This window comes from Arachis ipaensis, chromosome B5 (genome assembly GCF_059453495.1).
Source record: "Arachis ipaensis isolate K30076 ecotype BB chromosome B5, ASM5945349v1, whole genome shotgun sequence".
Lineage (NCBI taxonomy): Eukaryota > Viridiplantae > Streptophyta > Magnoliopsida > Fabales > Fabaceae > Arachis > Arachis ipaensis.
Genome location: NC_142440.1, coordinates 16,295,563 through 16,314,966, shown reverse-complemented (window position 1 = coordinate 16,314,966; position 19,404 = coordinate 16,295,563). Strand labels below are relative to the sequence as shown.

The window sequence follows — 19,404 nt, the reverse complement described above, 5'->3', positions numbered from 1 at the left end:
TTGGACACACCTAAATACCATCATGTGTCAGCGTGTCCAATCTTATTCTTAACATGTATTTTTAAAATAAATTTAAAAATAGTATATATTTTATTTATTAAAACAAAAAATACTTTAAATACTTTATATAATTAAAATAAAATATTAAAAATAATTAAAAAATTAATTTATGTTTTAATATCAATAAAATATCAAATATCATTACGATTTATTTAAAAAATACTTTATATTTTATATGTATGTGTTCCCGTGTCTTATAAAATTATAAAATTCGCGTGTCGATGTGTTCCGTGTCATGTCGTGTCTGGTGTCCATGTCAGTGTCCATGCATCATATATAAGCTCCACCTTAGTTGTTTTTAAAAGTATCCCGATCTTTTAAAAACTGCAAGTACAAACACTTAGTCTTTTTTATTTACTAAACACAAAATGAAGAGTTTGTGCTTTTAAAAAGCATAAACACCTATCTAAAAAATTTTACTAAACCAAGCCCAAATCTCTAGTTATCATTATCAAATATGAAGAGCCAAGAGATGAAGAGATTAATATCTGTTTTTTTTTTTTTAACGGATTTGGCCCAGAGAAGCGGCCTGCCCGGACGGAGAACCCAATCCGTATGAGAAATCGACCCACTCGTTACAGCAATCCAGAATCCCAAAACCAATTACAAGCATTCGAACAAACTCCCTCAATTTCTCTTATTCGGGGAGTATGGGCTCAATGAAGGCCCAAAAAAAAAAGTAAAAAGAAAATGACTGAAAGCTACTTTCGTGATTGGACGATTGAAGATGGACAGATGGTAGAGTGCGGGCCCCACCCCCACTGAGTCCGTCTCCGTGCCTCCAAGTGAAATCAAGCACTTGAGGCTGCTATTGCTTCCGACGAACAAAGCAGAGAGAGCTATTTTGATAGTTAAGGTGATGGGTGCGTTGCCTTTGCAACTTGCAACAAGAATCGAGTGCTGCCATGGCCATCACCATATAAAAGGAACAAACGGCAATAATAATGACTCCCAAAGATTCCCAGAGAAGAATCCTGTGAGGAGCGTGGAGTGTATTCCTCCGCGGCCAAAGAGAATAATATTAGTTCGGCACGGTGAGAGCCAAGGGAACGTGGACGAGAGCGTGTACGCGAGGGTAGCTGATCCCAAGATTGGACTCACGAGCAAAGGCAAGGCTCAATCGGAGGAATGCGGCCGCCGCATCAACGACATCATCCAGAAAGACGGTGACCACAACTGGCAACTCTACTTCTACGTCTCACCTTATCGGAGGACCCTTGAAACCCTCCAGAGCCTCGCTCGCCCCTTCCCACGCCACAGAATCGCTGGCTTCAGAGAAGAGCCACGCCTCCGAGAACAAGATTTTGGCAATTTCCAGAACAGAGAGAAGATGAGAGTGGAGAAAGCAATGCGCCAGCTCTATGGTCGTTTCTTTTACCGCTTCCCTAATGGAGAATCTGCTGCAGATGTGTATGATAGAATCACGGGATTCAGAGAAACCCTTAGAGCAGATATTAACATAGGGCGCTTTCAGCCACCTGCGGAACGCCACGTGGACATGAGCTTGGTCATCGTTTCCCACGGTCTAACCATTCGAGTATTTCTTATGAGGTGGTTCAAGTGGACCGTTGCCCAGTTCGAAGGCCTCCATAATTTGAACAATGGTAATATGCTTGTCATGGAAAGAGGTTATGGTGGAAGGTAATTCAAACCCTTATAATTCTCATGTATATTGTCATAAAGTATGTATACAAATTAAATACACATGCAGGTATAGCTTACTGATGCATCACGATGAGGAAGAGCTAAGACGATTTGGATTGACAGATGAGATGCTCATTGATCAGGAGTGGTAATTAACCATCATTTTATTGTCCTTAATTTGCTATTTGTGTATGTTAATTATATTCATGTGTGTGATGAAGGCATAAATATGCAAGGCCTGCTGATCTCAATTACGATTGTCCAATGGTGAATTCCTTCTTTCCCCATCTCAACGCAGAAGAAACATGCAACACTGGTGAGCAACTAAGTAGATAAAAAGTCATTGATAAGTTGGAGATGCGGGGTATCGATCCCCGTACCTCTCGCATGCTAAGCGAGCGCTCTACCATCTGAGCTACATCCCCTTTCGATGATGTCAATGTTCACTTAATTGTAAAGTATGAGGCACAGTAAATACAACTTAAACAAGGTCTATTAAATCATGTTATTCTTGTAAACTTACTTTATTATAATAATATTTCAGGTTTGCACGCACTAATATTAGTTGAATCTCACTTAATCACTTATTTAGCTTATGATATACACTATGCATGGCATAATTTCATAGATTTAGTATCTCTTTCTTCTCAAAAATAAAATAAAAAAAGCTGCAACATTACCGAAAGAAACGTCATTACATCAGGCATTTTCAAATTTCAAACATGTATTGCTGATGGCAACTTCCTCAATCTTGTATAAGATAGGTGTTCAGCATCTCTCTCTGTTTTTTTTTTCGGATGTGGTGTTCAGTGTCTCTCCTTTCTCCCCTCTTTTCCGTCTTAGGTCTAAAGTGTTCATTCCCTCTGTTTCCTATTTTGCATATCCATTGGGCTAAGCACAAAGCCTGTTTAATATACCTACTCTTCGTTGCTTTCTTGATGAAATAAACACTTAGATTAAGCCCAAGGAAACGGACCCATACATAGTACTACCATTTGCTATTTTGGAATGTTCTCTATTTGGGTAATGTTAATCGTGTAAACATAGATCTTCGTTTAGAGCTAGTGATATTATGCCTTTTCAGGCCCAGTGATTCAGTTTGTTACCTCGGACCAAGTACAGCAACATAATAATGAAAAATTCTATACTACTTAATACCAAAAAAACAAAAAAAAATTCACTACTACTTTCGTACTATAAGTAATAGAGACTAGAGAGATCAAAGTAAAAGTGACGTTTAGACGAATGTATGAGGAAAAATTCATGAACTTATGTAGTAGAAAGAACATGGTTATTTACTTGCACTGATTCCACGATTATATTGTATGCACTACCGAATGGGTATCTGAACGCTTAAATGTTAATCTATTACAGAAATGTATAAGGAAAACAATATAATACGAAATTGCATATTATGGATGCATTTTCACTCAAACATGCAAGAGAATAAAAATGTAAAATTATTCAGTATTATTTGTCTTGGAGCATGTGAGATGTGACTAAAAGATTTGAAATCCTAAGGAATACAAAAGTAAATGATATAAAGGACAAAAGCATAACTATATAATGATTACATAGACAAATAGGTTTTTTTAAAAAAATTATCTTCAAAAACTGTTATTACATTGATATTTAAAATTTGTAAAAAATATATATGTAATTAATCTATATATTTTATTTTAATAAAATTTAAAATTTTAATATAACAAAATTTGTTGTTTTTATTTAGATAAATAAATTTTCAAAAATATGACAAAATAAGTAAATAATCTATATATTTTATTTTTATAAAATTTAAAATTTTAATATAATAAAATCTTTTTAAAGACAAAAACATCTTCTTCAAAATTCTTTAAGGATTTATTCCTGTATATGCTCCTGTGTAATTAAATTTAAGTGTATTATTGTATGCAAGGAATAGAATAGGTGGATGTGTATTGATCAGAGTGGTGCAAGGAAAGAGCAGACATGGCACATGGCAGCATGACCCACACTATTCTGACATGTGTCTCTGTTCGTTAATAGTACCCTTGTCTTCATCTCTCTCTTCTGCTTAGCCCTACAAATCCAATTCTTAGTTTCTTAAACCATACATGCTAACTACTCCGCTTCACCAAGACACAAACCATAATACATACTGCTCTTTACATTACAACTACTTGCGCTGTTATAAAAATACACATGAATTGATATGTGTATGATTAGAGCGCATAAATAAATAAATGAAGAAGATTAATAAATTAAACAAGCAAAGGGCTAAGGGACAAGCGGATATATATTATGGTACCATATTCGTTACATACAAGAGGCTGCTCTATTCTCTAGCTCTTTATACAAATAAAGATTCCACTTAACTTTCACGGGCTTTATTGCATAAATTAAACGTGCGGACACAAAAACTGTTCTGCATATTCAGCTTTGTAGCTATAACCAACCCTCCTTTTCTTTTCACACTCACTCTACTTTGTAGTTTGTACACACTTTATATTCTATTCCCGTACATAAAACCATTTATTATTTGTGAAGAAAACAGAAAAAATATAGGGAAATTTTCAATAATTAAAATTATCAAAATACTAGTATTTCTGGCATGTTTGAAAATTTTTCAAAAATACAAATACTTACTTTCATAACTAATTATTAAAAGGAAACTAATTTTCACAGGAGAGATATGTTAAAGGACGAGTTAGGTTAGGTAGGTATTGAATGCAAGATAGCAAAAATAAAGAATAGGCATTATTACCCACTTGTATTTATTTAGCCATAGCCATATCAAATGTCAGGAGTGCACGTCTTGGTCGATTTATTTGACATAGTGTTCTGTGCTAGTGAGAGTGCCTATGCCCTATATATGCCTAAGTAATGTGTTACTGAAAGGGATAGAAATGGTCATAGCCTTATAGGAACTACTAGCTTCTAGCTAGTACTTTATATTATATTTTGTGTTACTTATATATAGGAAAGTAGTACTACTCTTTGGGTTGGTACTTGCTAGCTATTTTTTACTTCATGACATTTCGTGCACCTGTCCCTCCTTTTCCTGAAAACGTTTTACTCAATAGTATCTTAAACCCTCATGTCATATTCTTAATTAGTGCGGTTGCTCCATAATAAACAACCGCTCTCTTACACACAATTTTGCAACACTATGGAATAGGTCCTCTACAATGATTACTGTTTATTAATATAGCCCAGCTGAATATCTATCTAAAAATAATAATTTAGATTTAGTCAAATGATGCAATAATTTTTAACTATTATTTTTATACAAAAATATCTTTATATGAGTTAATTATCTTAATACATATACTAGCTAAGTTTGGATTTTAAAATTCGATCATGTATATTTTCAAGTTAATTTTTTTTACTCAAAATGTAATATATACCACTTTATGCATATAGTAGTAGTTGAAGGGGGTCCAAATTAGAAATGCATGCATATTCAATGTGGTTCACTAGCAGTCAGAAAACGTGCTCTCACATGTAAATTCTAAGAGGATTAATGGAAAGCGAATAATAATGATGTAAGGCAAAGAACCAATTGGCATATGCAGTGTAAAATAAGTGCAAGTTGCGTTGAATGTGCCTAATTGATATGTCATATATAGCCATTTTGCTTGGCCTTGCATTGTCTATTGTGAATGTCATGAGGCTCAAAAAATCTGACAAGCTTGGTTGTATTATATATATATATAATCATATTAGTTATATACTAAAATCAATCACAAAAATTAGTTATTAGAATAAAATATATATAAAAAATAAGTTAAAGTATATATATATTTGTGATGATTTTAGTTATTGATTTTGATGTGCAGATAATATTTTATATATACACGGAATTTTACCATCTCCAGCTTAATTATCGCCAACACAATAACACATAATACAGCTTGTGATTTCCCTAACTCTTCAACCTAATGGCAGACAGCTTCTGAACCTTAGACTCAAGGTTTTGTCACTAATACCCAACAAATCCTGCTTTTTACCTTAAAAATAACGGCCTAATTGACTTGGCATTTAACACAAGCAAGTGGAGAATAATTAAAATGACTATAATATGATACTTTGGTCCTTATTTGAGCAAAGTCATCATGTAGTTGGATTTAGCTGGCCTAGTGACCTGTTATTAGTGTTAACTATATATTAACAACGTCCCAATATGCTACTTATTATTAATTTGATTGAAAATTATCATACTTAATTTGACAAATATTTCATCGAATTGTTAGAATCAAATCAAAAGACTTCACACAATTAATATAAGACACATAATTATGGTTTTTCTTCTCATGCCATACATATATATATAGACATCATATATGGCCTTACATACAACTCGTTGAACATGTATGAAACAAGTACTTGCTTTTCTCGACCAATACAACTAAAAGGTTGAGTAATGTGTATATCATTGAGGTCCACCCGATTGTGCCGCCCCCAATTTATCAGCTATCAAATCAAACTAAAGCCCCATATTCTTTTCTATTTTCTAATGATAAAATGGAAGAAAAAAGCCCCAAGTTCATTTATTTAGACTATAGTATTAGTATATCTCTCTTTAACAAATTAAGGTGACGTGCCTTAATTTCAGCAATGCTGGTAGTTTTCCTCCCTAATAATGGTCTTTAACTTACAGGTTATGATAGGTAATTAATGACTTTTTTAAATAATATGAATAATCACTAATTAAATAAAAATACACTATACTTTTAAATTATTTATTTAAATTTTAATATTAAAATAATCATTTATACACATCTAATAAAATGAATATTCAATATATCTATTATTCACATTATTTAATATTTTTATTATTTACTTATTCTTTTCTTTAACTTTATTATTATGGGATGTGGGCGAGGGCGACAGAGTGAGACCCATGACCCCAAAGGTATAACAATTTTGTTTTATTTTATAAGCCCGTTTATAATATCTTTAGACACTTAAGGGGAAAATTAAAAAGATTAAAAAAGAAAATGTAGAGAAATCATGGGATCCACCCATAATCCCAAGGAATTAAATTCACTTATTTCACAAGCTAGCATATTATAAATATATAATTAGGAAAGCAAGTCCTTGGGTTTAGGAAGTGGAAGGTGATGTAGCAATTAACAAAGAATGAGACAAAAGGAAAGATGGTGGCGAATGGGTGGGGGGGCTACACATAAATAATATCGGGGAATTAGTGATGGAAGGATATGAATAATTTGAATGGGATGTGGACCATTAGTGTCTTGGCGGCATCAGACACCATTGTCAGAGCAGATTGGCAGCGGTGGTGGGTGGTGCCATGCATCCACTGCCATTTGCCACCCCCCACCCTTGTGTTTCTCTATGGATGCACCATGTGTCACATTTCATACTACTCACTCTTAGTGGGACTCGTATTATCTAAACACATTATTTTTTTATATGATGTACAATCAGGTATAGTATAATGATTAAGTATTTTATATGCGTAAATCATTTTTATAGTATGATTTTTTCATTTTTTAAATATTTCTTTATTTATTTTTTAAGAGAGTGATAGTTTAGGAAAAAAACATTCTATAGCCAAATCGTTTTTCTAATCATACTATTTATTAAATGATCCGGTCATTATAATTTTTCTTACGGTATCTTTTTTAGTTGGAAAAAATTTGGAACCAAACTTGCAGAGAACTAAAATTAGTCAAAATGTTCTATTTCTAATTTTATTTAATGAGATGAATAATAATATTTAATTATAGAAAAATATAGGTAACCAACAAAATTTTTGAACAATATATGAACAATGTGAATTAATAGGATTAAAAGAGTAAATTAATCTTAAATTTAATTAATAACATTAAATTAGGATGTAGTGTATTTTTAGTTGATTAGTGGTTATTTATGTTGTTTAAAATAGTCATTATTTACCTAACACTCCCCTTTAATTATCATTTTTTCACGGGTCTTATTTTCTTTTTACTGTAATATTTATTGTATATAAAAAACATTGATTACCTATATTAAATAGCATATTATAATAATTCTGTTGCAGTCGCTATTCCCACGTACCAGATACAGGTTTTTATTTTTTTTTTCAAATGAATCATTAGTAAATTGGAGTTTATGATGAGGAATTTTTTTTTGAAAAGGACAAGTTGATGGAAGAGGATTGAATCTTGTTAGTTGGAAGGTACTGGTTACTCCAAAAAAAAAATGGAAATTTGGGGATTAGAGATCCTTATTGTGTAAATATTGTTCTTCTTGGGAAGTTAGTTTGGACTTTTTTCCAACAGCCAAACAAGCTATGGGTCCAATTGTTGGATGCCAAATACCGATCATCTCTATATGACTGTTTTAGTTATCCTAAGAACAATGACTCTCCTATTTGGAGGTGTCTTTGCAAGGCTTGGGAAGTGTTGAAGGATGAGTTTGCTTGGTGTATTGGAGATTTGAACCAAATTTTTTTGTTTTCTAGCTAGAGGAGAGAAGGACAGTTATCTAATGAGATGGATTATATTCACATTTCTGATTCGAATTTTCGGATACAGGATATTTGGTTGGTTGGTAGGTGGTATTTGGATACTCTTTATTCTCCTTTATCCCAAAATCTGAAAGGTAATATTCTCTCTTACAATCCAGATGAACAAGCAGGTCCGAAAGTGGGTTGGTATTGGCGTGGGTCTGCTGCCAAAGTCTATGACTCACGCAATGGTTACTTGTGGTTGTATAAGCAGCTATTTAGTTGGGAGGAGCGGGAGAATTGGCTTTGGTTTTGGCGTCAACTTGTTCCGGAAAAGCATAAGTTTTTGGCTTGGTTGTGTCTTAAGGAGGCTCTTCCTACTGCAAATTTTCGCTTTAGAAGAGGGATGTCGTCATCGGATAGGTGTTCAAAATGTCTTTCTAGCCAGGAATCGGTTTTACATTGTATTTGGGATTGTCCAAAAGCTCAGCTTGTCTGGCATAGGTTGGATATTTCTTGTCATCCTTTGGATTTGAAGAACTGGTTCTTGTATCATAGCAGAGAGCATCCGTTCAAGTTCTTTTCGGGACTTTGGTGGATATGGCGAGTAAGGAATAATGACATCTTTAATCCTCATGAAACTTGGCCTCCGAAAAAAGTGATTTGTCTGGCATTAACTTTAGAAAAGGAGCTTAGGAATATTTTTGAATTACAACGTATGTTCCTTCCCTCTACTCTAAATGGTTTTTGGAATCCTCATCCATTGGTACTTTTAAGATTAATTGTGATGCTAGTTATTTTGGTTCGGGTGATAGTGTTAGTTTTGCTTGTGTTATTAGAGATTGTAATGGGAGTTGGCAAATGGGGTGTTTGGGAATGATTGAGAGTAATAATATTCTTCAAGGAGAATTGTTTGCCATTTGGAGAGGATATCTCTTAGTTTGGGATGTGGGTCAACGAAATGTTATTTGTGAGACGGATTGTGTGGAAGCATTTAATCTTGTTACTCAAGATGGTTTTGGGTTTATTGATCAATTGGTGCTCAAAATAAGAGATATCATGCATTGGAATTGGCATGTTGACTTTCGTTTGATTATGAGAGATGCAAACACAGTCGCAGATACTATGGCAAAGATGACGATGAAGTTACAACTTTCACATGTGAAGCTTCTTTCACCTTGGGAGGAGTTTAAGAATAGTCTTAAATGAGACTGTCCCTCTATTTAAACAATTCCTTGTTTTGTTTGTTTTTTTATTTATTTAATTTATTTCAACCACAAAAAAATAGCATATTATAAGTAATTTATATTATTATTAAATAAATAAACATAATTTATATTTATGATATTTAATTTACATTATAATAACAAAAATATATTCTTTAGTTATTATGTAATATCCATATATTTTTACACATAATTTCTATAATTAACGTATTTTTATAATTAACATTATTTAATTTTAAATTATATTTTATTACATATTTTAAATTATTTCACATGTGAATTAATAAATTATTATTTTAAATTATTTTAATCTTTCGTTTTTAAAGACATCATATATCTAAATTTTTGTATAATATTTTAAATCATCGTCTTCGATAATTTAAAAATTTGTTTTATATTTTTTAAGGTGAAATGATTTATTCTGATTTTTTTAATCAAACATGTTTTCAATTTTACTATAATTGAATTTAAAAAAAGAATATCAAATATTTAAATTAATTTATTCAATTAATAAATTTATTTATAATATTTATAATTTTGTATTAATAACATCTATAATAATTTTGTGTTCATAATATTTATAATTTTATACATATAATGTCTATAATTAATAAATTTTTATAATTAATATTATTAAAATTTTTTAATTTAACATTCATACTTTTATACGTATAATATCTATAATTTTAAACGCATAATATTTATAATCAATGTATTGGGACTAATTTATTATTATTTATTATTTTATTTTATAAGTCACAAATCAGTAATTTTAGATATTTTTAATTTTTAATAAATAGAGATCGATCAAATTTAAGATGTTTTTATTTTTCATAAAATATTTTGAGGTGATTTGAGTTTTTTTTAGAATTAAAAATATAAGAATTTAAAATTTTTATTTGCAAAAAATTAAAAATTATAAAATTATAAATGTAATAATAAAGGAGAATTTTATGGATTTGATTCACATTACATTTAGAATTGGCTTTTGGTATAATTAAATGAAAAAAGATGTTATAAAAAAATTAATTGTATCAATTAATTTAGAAGAGTCATTCACACTCTTTTATAAATGTAAATGTTATTAATCATATATCTTTATTTATTATCTATAATGTTTTGACTACGACATAGTATTAGATAGATAAATAAAAAATTTATTTAAGAATTAGTAATTGATTAATGAATAGTTACATATATGAGATATGATTCGAATCTTCCACAATCCAAATTGGTTATTGATTCAATCGGTATAATTCGATTATAATTCGATTATAATGAAACATAATTTCACTATTTAGAACATTGTCATTCATTCTACAAATCATTTATAAAAGAACTCCTCAAATTTCACATGAGACATATTTTTTGAATTCTGAAATATAAATTACTCATATTAACTTGCATAAGAATATCCTTTGCACATACTAACATTATGTGTTCTTAATTGTTTAGGTATTGTTTTTGTGTGAACAACCTGTACGTAACCTCGGTTACTATAGGAGTTGATGCTGAGCTTTGTCCTTCAGCGCCGAGCTATAAATTAGGATGGTCCGAGCTTCTCGTCCAGAAGGATGTCACATCACCAAGAGTACGAGTAAAGGAGGAGTGTACCTGCAAAAGGTACTCCGATGCTTAAACTAGTACTGAGAATTCAGTGTGTTCCTATTGAGGATAAAACATCATACCTTTATAGGTGAAGTAAGATAGGTCAGTTAATTCTTTATCTGAATTGATGAGCAGTTATTAGGTTTAATAAGTAATAAATACCTGGACAGACAGTTTTATTCCAGGATGTAGTCTGTTAAGTCCGATTATAACATATAACCACCGAGTTATGACACAAATTACCGAGTTATGGTGTATAATGCCGAATTAAGGCATTGAATTTGTAACGGCCGGATCATATACCTCATCCTTCGAAGTATGTTTCATCCACCAGAAAAAAAAACTGAGTAACTATCGCTGGACGAACATGATTACACAGGAAAGAATAGATACTACTCTAATCTATTTTGGTACAAATGATAAGGGAGTCTCCATTTCAATCGTAGAAGAAAATTATGGTTAAATTAATTGTAATTTGTTGTTTAAAAGCTTCTCATGGATGGATGAAATCATTAATTTATAAGAGAGTGAAATCTCACTCCAATCCCTAACAATTTTTGTAAATGACGATTCGCACTCTAAAAAAAATCAAAATACCATCTCTACCCCCATTCACTCATTTTGTTAGATATTCTAACTTATTTGTTAAATTTTCTGTCAAATGGTAATGACAAAATTTTAACTGTATTGTTAGTTGTATACGTGTCGATGTACAATTTTGTTAGGGCACATAGTCCCCTGTTGAGTAAGCAAAACGATTGCATTTTGCCCACTCTCAAAACGTGTTTCACTTCTCTACCCTCATATGAAGAGGATTTTCCAATCATCTCCTTCGTTCACAGCAACAATTACACAAAATCCTAAGGACACACTAGGCGCTAACAAAAATCACCATGAAGGAGCACTTGACGGAGGACCAACAGCGACTTGATGGTGCAGTGATTAACAATTGACAGTGGGGTGACATCATCTTGACTGAAGTAAGTAATCTCTCTTTGCTCTGTTTTTAAAATCATCCAAATTGGTAGTGTGATCCTCTATTGTGGTCTCACAAAAAACTTTCCTAATACATGTTTCGATCAATTAAGAACTTGCATTTTGGTTTAGCATTGGCATATCTTCATAGCAGACACTACTTTGACATTGGCATATCTCCATTGTAAAAGAATTTCTACTTCTGAATTCTTAACATGCTTGTGATTCTCATCAAAGGAATTCGAGAAATCAACTTTCGGTTGGTGGTGTTGTCGCTGCCTCGGTGCCGTTGAAGAAACTGACAGAGACATGAACCTAGGGCTCACCTCCCAAACCTTAAGCCGGCGGTGGTAAGAAGGGGTCGGCAGCGATGGAAGAGGAGGAGGGGCAAATGCATCTAGAACGATAGTAGAACCTTTGATTATTGCAGAATTTGGAGTTCTACAAAATTATGTAGTTCTTGTGCTTGGATCTAGAAAAAATCCTAGAATGGGTAGTGTTCAGATTAGAGTAAATGAAAACGATAAAAATGGAGACTTTGAGGAAGAAAGAAGCTTGCGTGGATCGAAAGCATAAATTTTGAGTGAAAGAGAAAGCGAAAGACGATGATTATTGAAGTAGCTAGCTATTGGAGTAGGCAAAACTGAGATTGATTTAGGAATGGATAAAACACATCCGTATTAATGACTCAACAAGGGTTATGTGTCCTAACAAAGTTGTATAGTAAGCTACAATAATAAGCTATGTTTATGCCTGCATGCTGTAATGTCCCGTCCAGTAAAATACCTTGTTTAAGTCAGGGTATTTCTACTAGAAAGAACATTACGTAATTTTTTTTGGTATTTTCTTAAAAATTGAAACGCGATATCGAACTAAAGGCTCAATATTAAATAGTTATTAAGAAAAACAAGTTAATAATGCCTTACTTTTGGTACGATCATGACGTACTGAAAGTTGGGTCGTTACACATGTTCTCCTTGCTACTAAGCTATGTTGTTCCTTATTATTTTAAATGCTAATTATTAATTAATATAGTAAAAACATACAATAATTTTTTTAGATATTATTTTAATTTTATACTCACTTATATTTAAATTAATTATATTTTTTATTATTCATAATTATTAATATAAATATAATTAAATATGTATAAATTAAAATATCAAATATTTTTATTAATTACAATATAGTTATTTTTTAATGATTATATGATATTTATTAATATTATTTTTCAATAAATACATATAGTATATAACAATATAATAAATATAAACTAATTAATTAGTTATTAAAATAAAAAATATTTACTTTAAAAATAAAATTAAAAAATTTTTATTAAAAAAATACTAAAATTTTATATACTTATTTTTAATAATAACTAGATTATAATTTATTGATTATAATTTATTAAAATTTAATTACTTTTAAAATATTAATAAAAATATATATTTTAAATTTAAATTTTAAATTTTAAATTATTTATATTTTTTATTTACATATGACTGATACTATTGTTTCAACCAATAATTTATTAATTAAATTAATAAACTAATAAATAAGTATTTGATCGGTTCGATTATCGATTTAGTGTGAGATCTATCATCTATGGGTTTTACTCTTTATAAGATTCTCAAGGGGTATTGTATTTTAGCCGAAGATATTAATGCGGTCACGGGTTTTATTGGTTGTGACACTCAATCCCACAATCAATATCGGCAATGTTTTTGTGCCTCAACAATTTTGAAACATGCTTTAACGCATATGGAAGACATGAGTCATGGACCCCATGCAACCTTAGCATTTATTGTTGTTATTAGTCTTCATTACTACTATATACGCAGTTTTATTTAGCTGCTAATAGGTATTATCAATCACCATTTGCACATGCTGATCTCCCTAGATCTTCCACATTGATCTGTTCTTTTCCGAAAAAAGCACAAATCCTAAATCAGTCTTTGTTATGTATTTATTAAAATAAAAAGATTAAAATTTTTTATTAATAATAATGTTAAATAAAAAATGGTACGGCGATCCTAAATGCTAATTCATTGAAAGGACTGCAGCTCTCATGAGATGCATACGATGAATGTCAGAAGGAAATATAGAAAATAGAGAAAGAGAAAGAGAAAAGCATAAAAGTGAAGGCAGAAGATCAGAGCATCTGATACGTTAATGGATGATGCCCCAATAGAGACGGAACAGCAAACACTCACTCATCATCGTATGTATGTATGTATGTCATGATTCTGGAGGCTAATTTTTTTTATATTGGTTAAATATATGTGTAATATATTGTTATTGGAAAATTAGGTGTTTTTTTTATATGGTGTTTTATTTAAATCGGACGGTCCGATTTGTTTGACGAAAAAAATAAAATATAAATCGAAGGGTCCGATTTGTTCGAAGAAAAAATAAAACTCCAAATCGAAGGTCCGATTTGTATTTTTTATTTTTTTTATTTGTTAAAATAAAAATCGGACGGTCCGATTTTAACATTAAAAATTTTTTTATTTTTGAAATCACAAATCGGACCGTCCGATTTATGATTATTTGTTTAAAAAACAAAACAATGCAAACAAATCGGTGCTTTCAATTTGTGTCATCCTATACCCAAATAAAACACCTCTCTCCTCACACCATATTGTCATACACGTTTCTCTCTCCAACGCGAAAAATCAAAAGCTCGATTCTGGAGTAGTCTACCCTATTATCTATATACTAAGCTTCTTTATAATGATTAGTGAATGCACGTTTCGTTAATTTGTATGTCCACGCTTAATTAGCCTTAGGCGTTGGTTGATGTGTTTTGCACTTTTCATATGCATGCGTACGGTAGTGGCCGGTGTGGTAAAGACAGAGTGAATCCAAGGTTGTTTCCAATGTTTGTTTTCCAATGAATTAAATCTTTGCTCATGTCATCATGAACAAAGGTCTAGGTTTTAGGCCCTTTTTCTTGGCCTCATTGAAAGCTGCAATGCTCGGACTGCTTCTGTCCACCGTACCACCACTTCTTTTGAGGTCTACTACTCACTGCTTACTCACTTTATCATCATTTCATTATGAAAAAGTATTAATATATTATCTACTAATTTATTGTTAATAATAATTAATTATTATATTTTAAATACATATATAAAGAAGTCACCAAAAAAATACATATATAAAGAGATATATATAAAAAATATATATAAAAATATTTTTATTAGATACAATTATAAAAAAGACATTTTTATTAGACACATTTACAAAAATACTTCTATTAAACACAATTATAAATAAAAGTTGGTAGAAATTAGTAGAAATACTATTGATAATGTAGTGAGATTATTTTATTATATATTACGATTAACAGTATTCTTTCTCTTTTTATAATTATGTGTACTTTTTAAAATGTTAATATTTTTTATAATGTTAATTTGTCAACTATATTATGCGTAAAAATATTAATTATTAAATTAGTCATCCAAATATAATATATATTAAAATATAAAATATATTAAAAATAAATTAAATAATATATATATTTATATACAATTGATCTTTTATATGTATGTAATATTTTGTTAATTTATTTTGTTTTTTATTTGTGATATTGACACCACAAAAAAAGCCATTTAAGAGACTGAATAAATTTTATTATACTATCATTAAATAAGTTGTATATGTTAAATAAAATTAAACGTTATTCGCTAACGAATAAATATGAACATCAATGTGGCTGAAACGAGATAATTCAATGAATAATCTTCGAATATAAAAAGTGATCTTATTATTATAATTTAACGGTTACAATCTATAATTTAGAGATTAGGTCAAAAGAATATTAGAATTTTTATGATTCATAAAACAATTATTACTAATATTGTTGCACATAACTCAGCCATTATAAAAAAATATAGAATCTCCTCTTTGATAGTTTGAGTACGTAGGAAATAAGAATAACTAAACATCCAAAGAGAAAACTAAACCAAATAAAAAATAGATTAGTAGTTAAAAATAAAAATTTTAAAAAATTACATAAAAAGATTAAGCAAGATCTTTTTATGAACAACTTTAATTTTATTATTGTTGTTTATAATACTGATAATCCACCAAATGTAAGGCACAATCTGTGAGCTTAAAGAACCAATTAACCTCATTTACCAAACATAGACAAGTACTATTGAAGCGGTAAGACATAGGTCTCAATACCAGACGGCGGATTTGGCAATTAAAATATGTATTTATTATTGAAAGCCAAAACCCATGAATAAGACGGCAGTTATAGGCGACATAAATCACATTCTCAATGCTTTTCAAAGTCAATGCTAGCAAATATATAGTATAGTATAGCATAAAGGAATCATTAATAGTTATCTATCTATCTATATTAGATAATTTTGGAACTAATAAGTGATATTATGTGGTGCTCTAAAAAAAGCAAATTTAAGAAAGAAAAGAAAATGTGTCCGATATATTCCATGAGGATTTTGAATTATTAATTGCCTTCATAAAATCAAAGGAAAGCCCATTATTGGGAATTCCGCATGAAATCACACTGCCTTTGAATATATCTATATATCATTATTGTTAGACTAAATTGGCTGGTGGAATGGGGGATAACTGTAAATTAAATATATTTAGTCTATCGGAAAAAAATTAAACTAAATGTATTTAGTCTATAGAAAAAAAATTGATAAATCAATTAAAGACTTGTTTGAGTGAATTTGAAAAAAAAAATTGAGTGATTTTTTAAGAGATTTTTTAGAAAAGTAAAAAAAATTTAATATTTGGATATTTTTGTATAAAAATACCTTTTGTCTATTAATTATATTTAGATATAATAATATAAAAATATTATTTATTATGTTAACATATTTTTTTAAAATAAAAAAATTTAAAAAAATATATAAATTATAGTTTATCAAAAAATATTTTTAAATATTTCTAATTCTTTTATTTTTATTATTAAAATTTTTTTAAACACATTAAAAAAATATGAATTTTTTTAACCATTTAATGATATCCAAACAAATTCTAAATTAGTCTTTCTTTTTGTAATAAATCGATTAAGAATAAAAAAATAATTTTATTGAAAATGTTATATATATGATATCAATCATACTAGGTATACATAAAAAATTAACTACTAAATTAATCACTCGTATAAAATATGAAATATATATTTAAAAATAAATTAAATAATATATTTATATATTTATACATGATGGATTGATTTTTGTGTGTACATAATAATTTGTTATTTTATATATAAATATAATTATTTTACTATGGAGGGTTCAATTTCTATTAAACCTCCAAATATTTAAGTTGTTGAGATGTTGGGTTGAAGAATAAAAGTTGTCCGAAGCTTGATCTATATTTAAACTGACCTCCCTCCCATAAGCATAACCGCTTAATCACTTGCTATCTCTCAGCATTATTGTGTGAAGGGCTCATTCAGTAGATCCGGTGGTATAGCAAGCATGGGATTTCCGGTGGGATACACAGAGCTTCTCTTACCGAAGCTGTTCCTCCAAATACTCTCCCTCCTCTCTTTCCTCAGAAAACTCATCTCCGCTCTCTTCCACTACCTCGGCCTCCAACACTTCTTGGAACCCGACACCATCAACCACCACCCTCTCCACCCCCAATTCCAGTCCGTCTCCGCACTCCTCATCAGGGAAATCCTGCCGGTCGTCAGGTTCCAGGAGGTGGCGGAGCCGGCGGAGGAGAGCTGCGCGGTGTGCTTGTACGAGTTCCAAGGGGACGACGAGATCCGACGCCTCAGAAACTGCCGGCACATATTCCACCGGAGATGCCTTGACCGTTGGATGGGATACGAACAGAGGACGTGCCCGTTGTGCCGGACGCCGCTCATACCGTACGATATGCAACCTTGCTTCAATCAGAGGCTCTGGGATGCTTCTGCCATCCCTGAATTCTCCTAGCTCTTCTTCTTCTTATTCTTCTTTTTTTTCCTTATTTTTCCTAACACTAATTACACTGAGCATCGCAAACACCTTTTCCTTCTTTTTTTTTTTCTTTCTTTTTTTTGTTTTTGTTTTTGTGCGTCAATCAAAAAGCTAAGGATCTAGATTCAGGGAAAGGATAGCTAGGAAGATGTTTTTGTTTACATGCTTGTTGTGTATGCTTGTATATATACAGCATTTCAAACAAAAATGAAAAAGAGAAAAAAAAAAAAAAGCATCAGACTGTGCTTATATATCTATGTTTTTTCGTCTTATTATTATCTTTTAACAACCGGGATTTGGTTATTACTTATTAGTCTTCGAGTTTTTGAGTTTGGATATCAGGTTTGTAGTTTTTATTTGTTACTTTCAAGAAGTTTTAAGAACGTACATAATGCAACTAATTATGAACGGGGGATTGTGGGAGTGTCAGATTTGTAGATTGGTGCGTTTGAATGAGGTAACTGTGTTTGCAATATGGGACTTACTATGATTTGGATTGATTGGTGATTCCAAATGGATGTTTATTGATGGCACATTCGACAAATTTGGAGTCACGGGAAAATTGAAGAAAGCAATGGCAACCTCTGTATATCATTTGTATGGAGTGGAATAGTAGTCGTAAAGATGGCGTAGAATATTTGGAATGCTTATGGTATTCATATTGGTGCTTCACTTGGTGGGAATAACAAAAGCATAGAACCTAGAGCTGACTGCAACTGCAACCGAAAAAACTTCTCCACCATCTTGCCAGGGAACAAGAAGCTAGCTATTGCCTCCTTATTCCTTTTTCTTAATACTTATTACAACAGATTATACTTAATTCATAGCGTCAAATGACAGGATAAATTATTATTTTTACAATAAGTTATGTTTAGGAGAATTGAGTGTAAAACCATCCTCTTGAGGGTTATTACTTATTAGACTGAGACATTCCTACTAAGGACATGCGGAGTTTCTCTCTTATTATGCATTTGACACTCGAGACGTTAAATCGTGAACGACAAAAGCCTGGGGGTGTTGGTATTTAGCATATTACAATTTTACTAGATTCCCCCGCCCTGCCAATAAGACTGGACTAGGGCCAACTGGGAACTCAATTTCAGCCTGTGGGTAATGCTCTGACCTTAACTATATAGTTTCTAAATTGAGAGTAAAAGTGATAAATCTATGAAGATTTACACTTTAGACAGTGAGACAAATTAGTCTCTGAAAAAACAAAAAAATTACCAATAAATTTTTTCATAATAATAAATATATAAATACATTATCTTCAAATTAACTTATAATTAGGATAAAAGATCTTAATTTAAACTAATTTGTCTATATTTACTATCATAAAAAATTTTATTGATACTTTTTTTTCTTTAAAAATTAATTTGTCTGAAGTATAAATCTTTAAAGATTTATTTGTCACTTTACTATTAAAATAATTAGATTAGAGGTGTAGATTTATAATTAATACCGTAGACCCAGTAAAAAAAAACTTTTATACTCTATTGTAAGT

General features: G+C 30.6%; 2 protein-coding genes and 1 non-coding gene across 4 annotated transcripts; 2 read left to right on the top strand and 1 right to left on the bottom strand.

Annotated features, from left to right (window-relative positions):
• Nucleotides 1-771: 771 nt before the first annotated feature.
• Nucleotides 772-2,259, top strand: LOC107643085 (phosphoglycerate mutase-like protein AT74H). 2 transcript variants are annotated; one of them, XM_016346645.3, is made up of 3 exons: nt 772-1,701; nt 1,772-1,852; nt 1,926-2,259. In XM_016346645.3, the coding sequence occupies exons 1-3, from the start codon at nt 920-922 to the stop codon at nt 2,038-2,040; spliced, it is 978 nt and encodes a 325-aa protein (XP_016202131.1). In that variant the 5' UTR covers nt 772-919; the 3' UTR covers nt 2,041-2,259. The 2 variants fall into 2 exon arrangements, with proteins under 2 accessions (XP_016202131.1, XP_088345283.1); XM_088489157.1 differs by having other exon boundaries at nt 804-1,701; nt 1,778-1,852.
• TRNAA-AGC (transfer RNA alanine (anticodon AGC)) lies at nt 2,057-2,129 on the bottom strand. Its single transcript has one exon. It is a non-coding gene; the product is annotated as a tRNA-Ala (tRNA).
• A 15,006-nt stretch (nt 2,260-17,265) lies between the features above and the next one.
• LOC107643084 (brassinosteroid-responsive RING protein 1-like) lies at nt 17,266-18,178 on the top strand. Its single transcript, XM_016346644.3, has one exon. It carries the CDS (start codon nt 17,412-17,414, stop codon nt 17,874-17,876), a length of 465 nt encoding a protein of 154 aa, XP_016202130.1. The 5' UTR covers nt 17,266-17,411; the 3' UTR covers nt 17,877-18,178.
• The last annotated feature ends 1,226 nt before the right edge of the window (nt 18,179-19,404 follow it).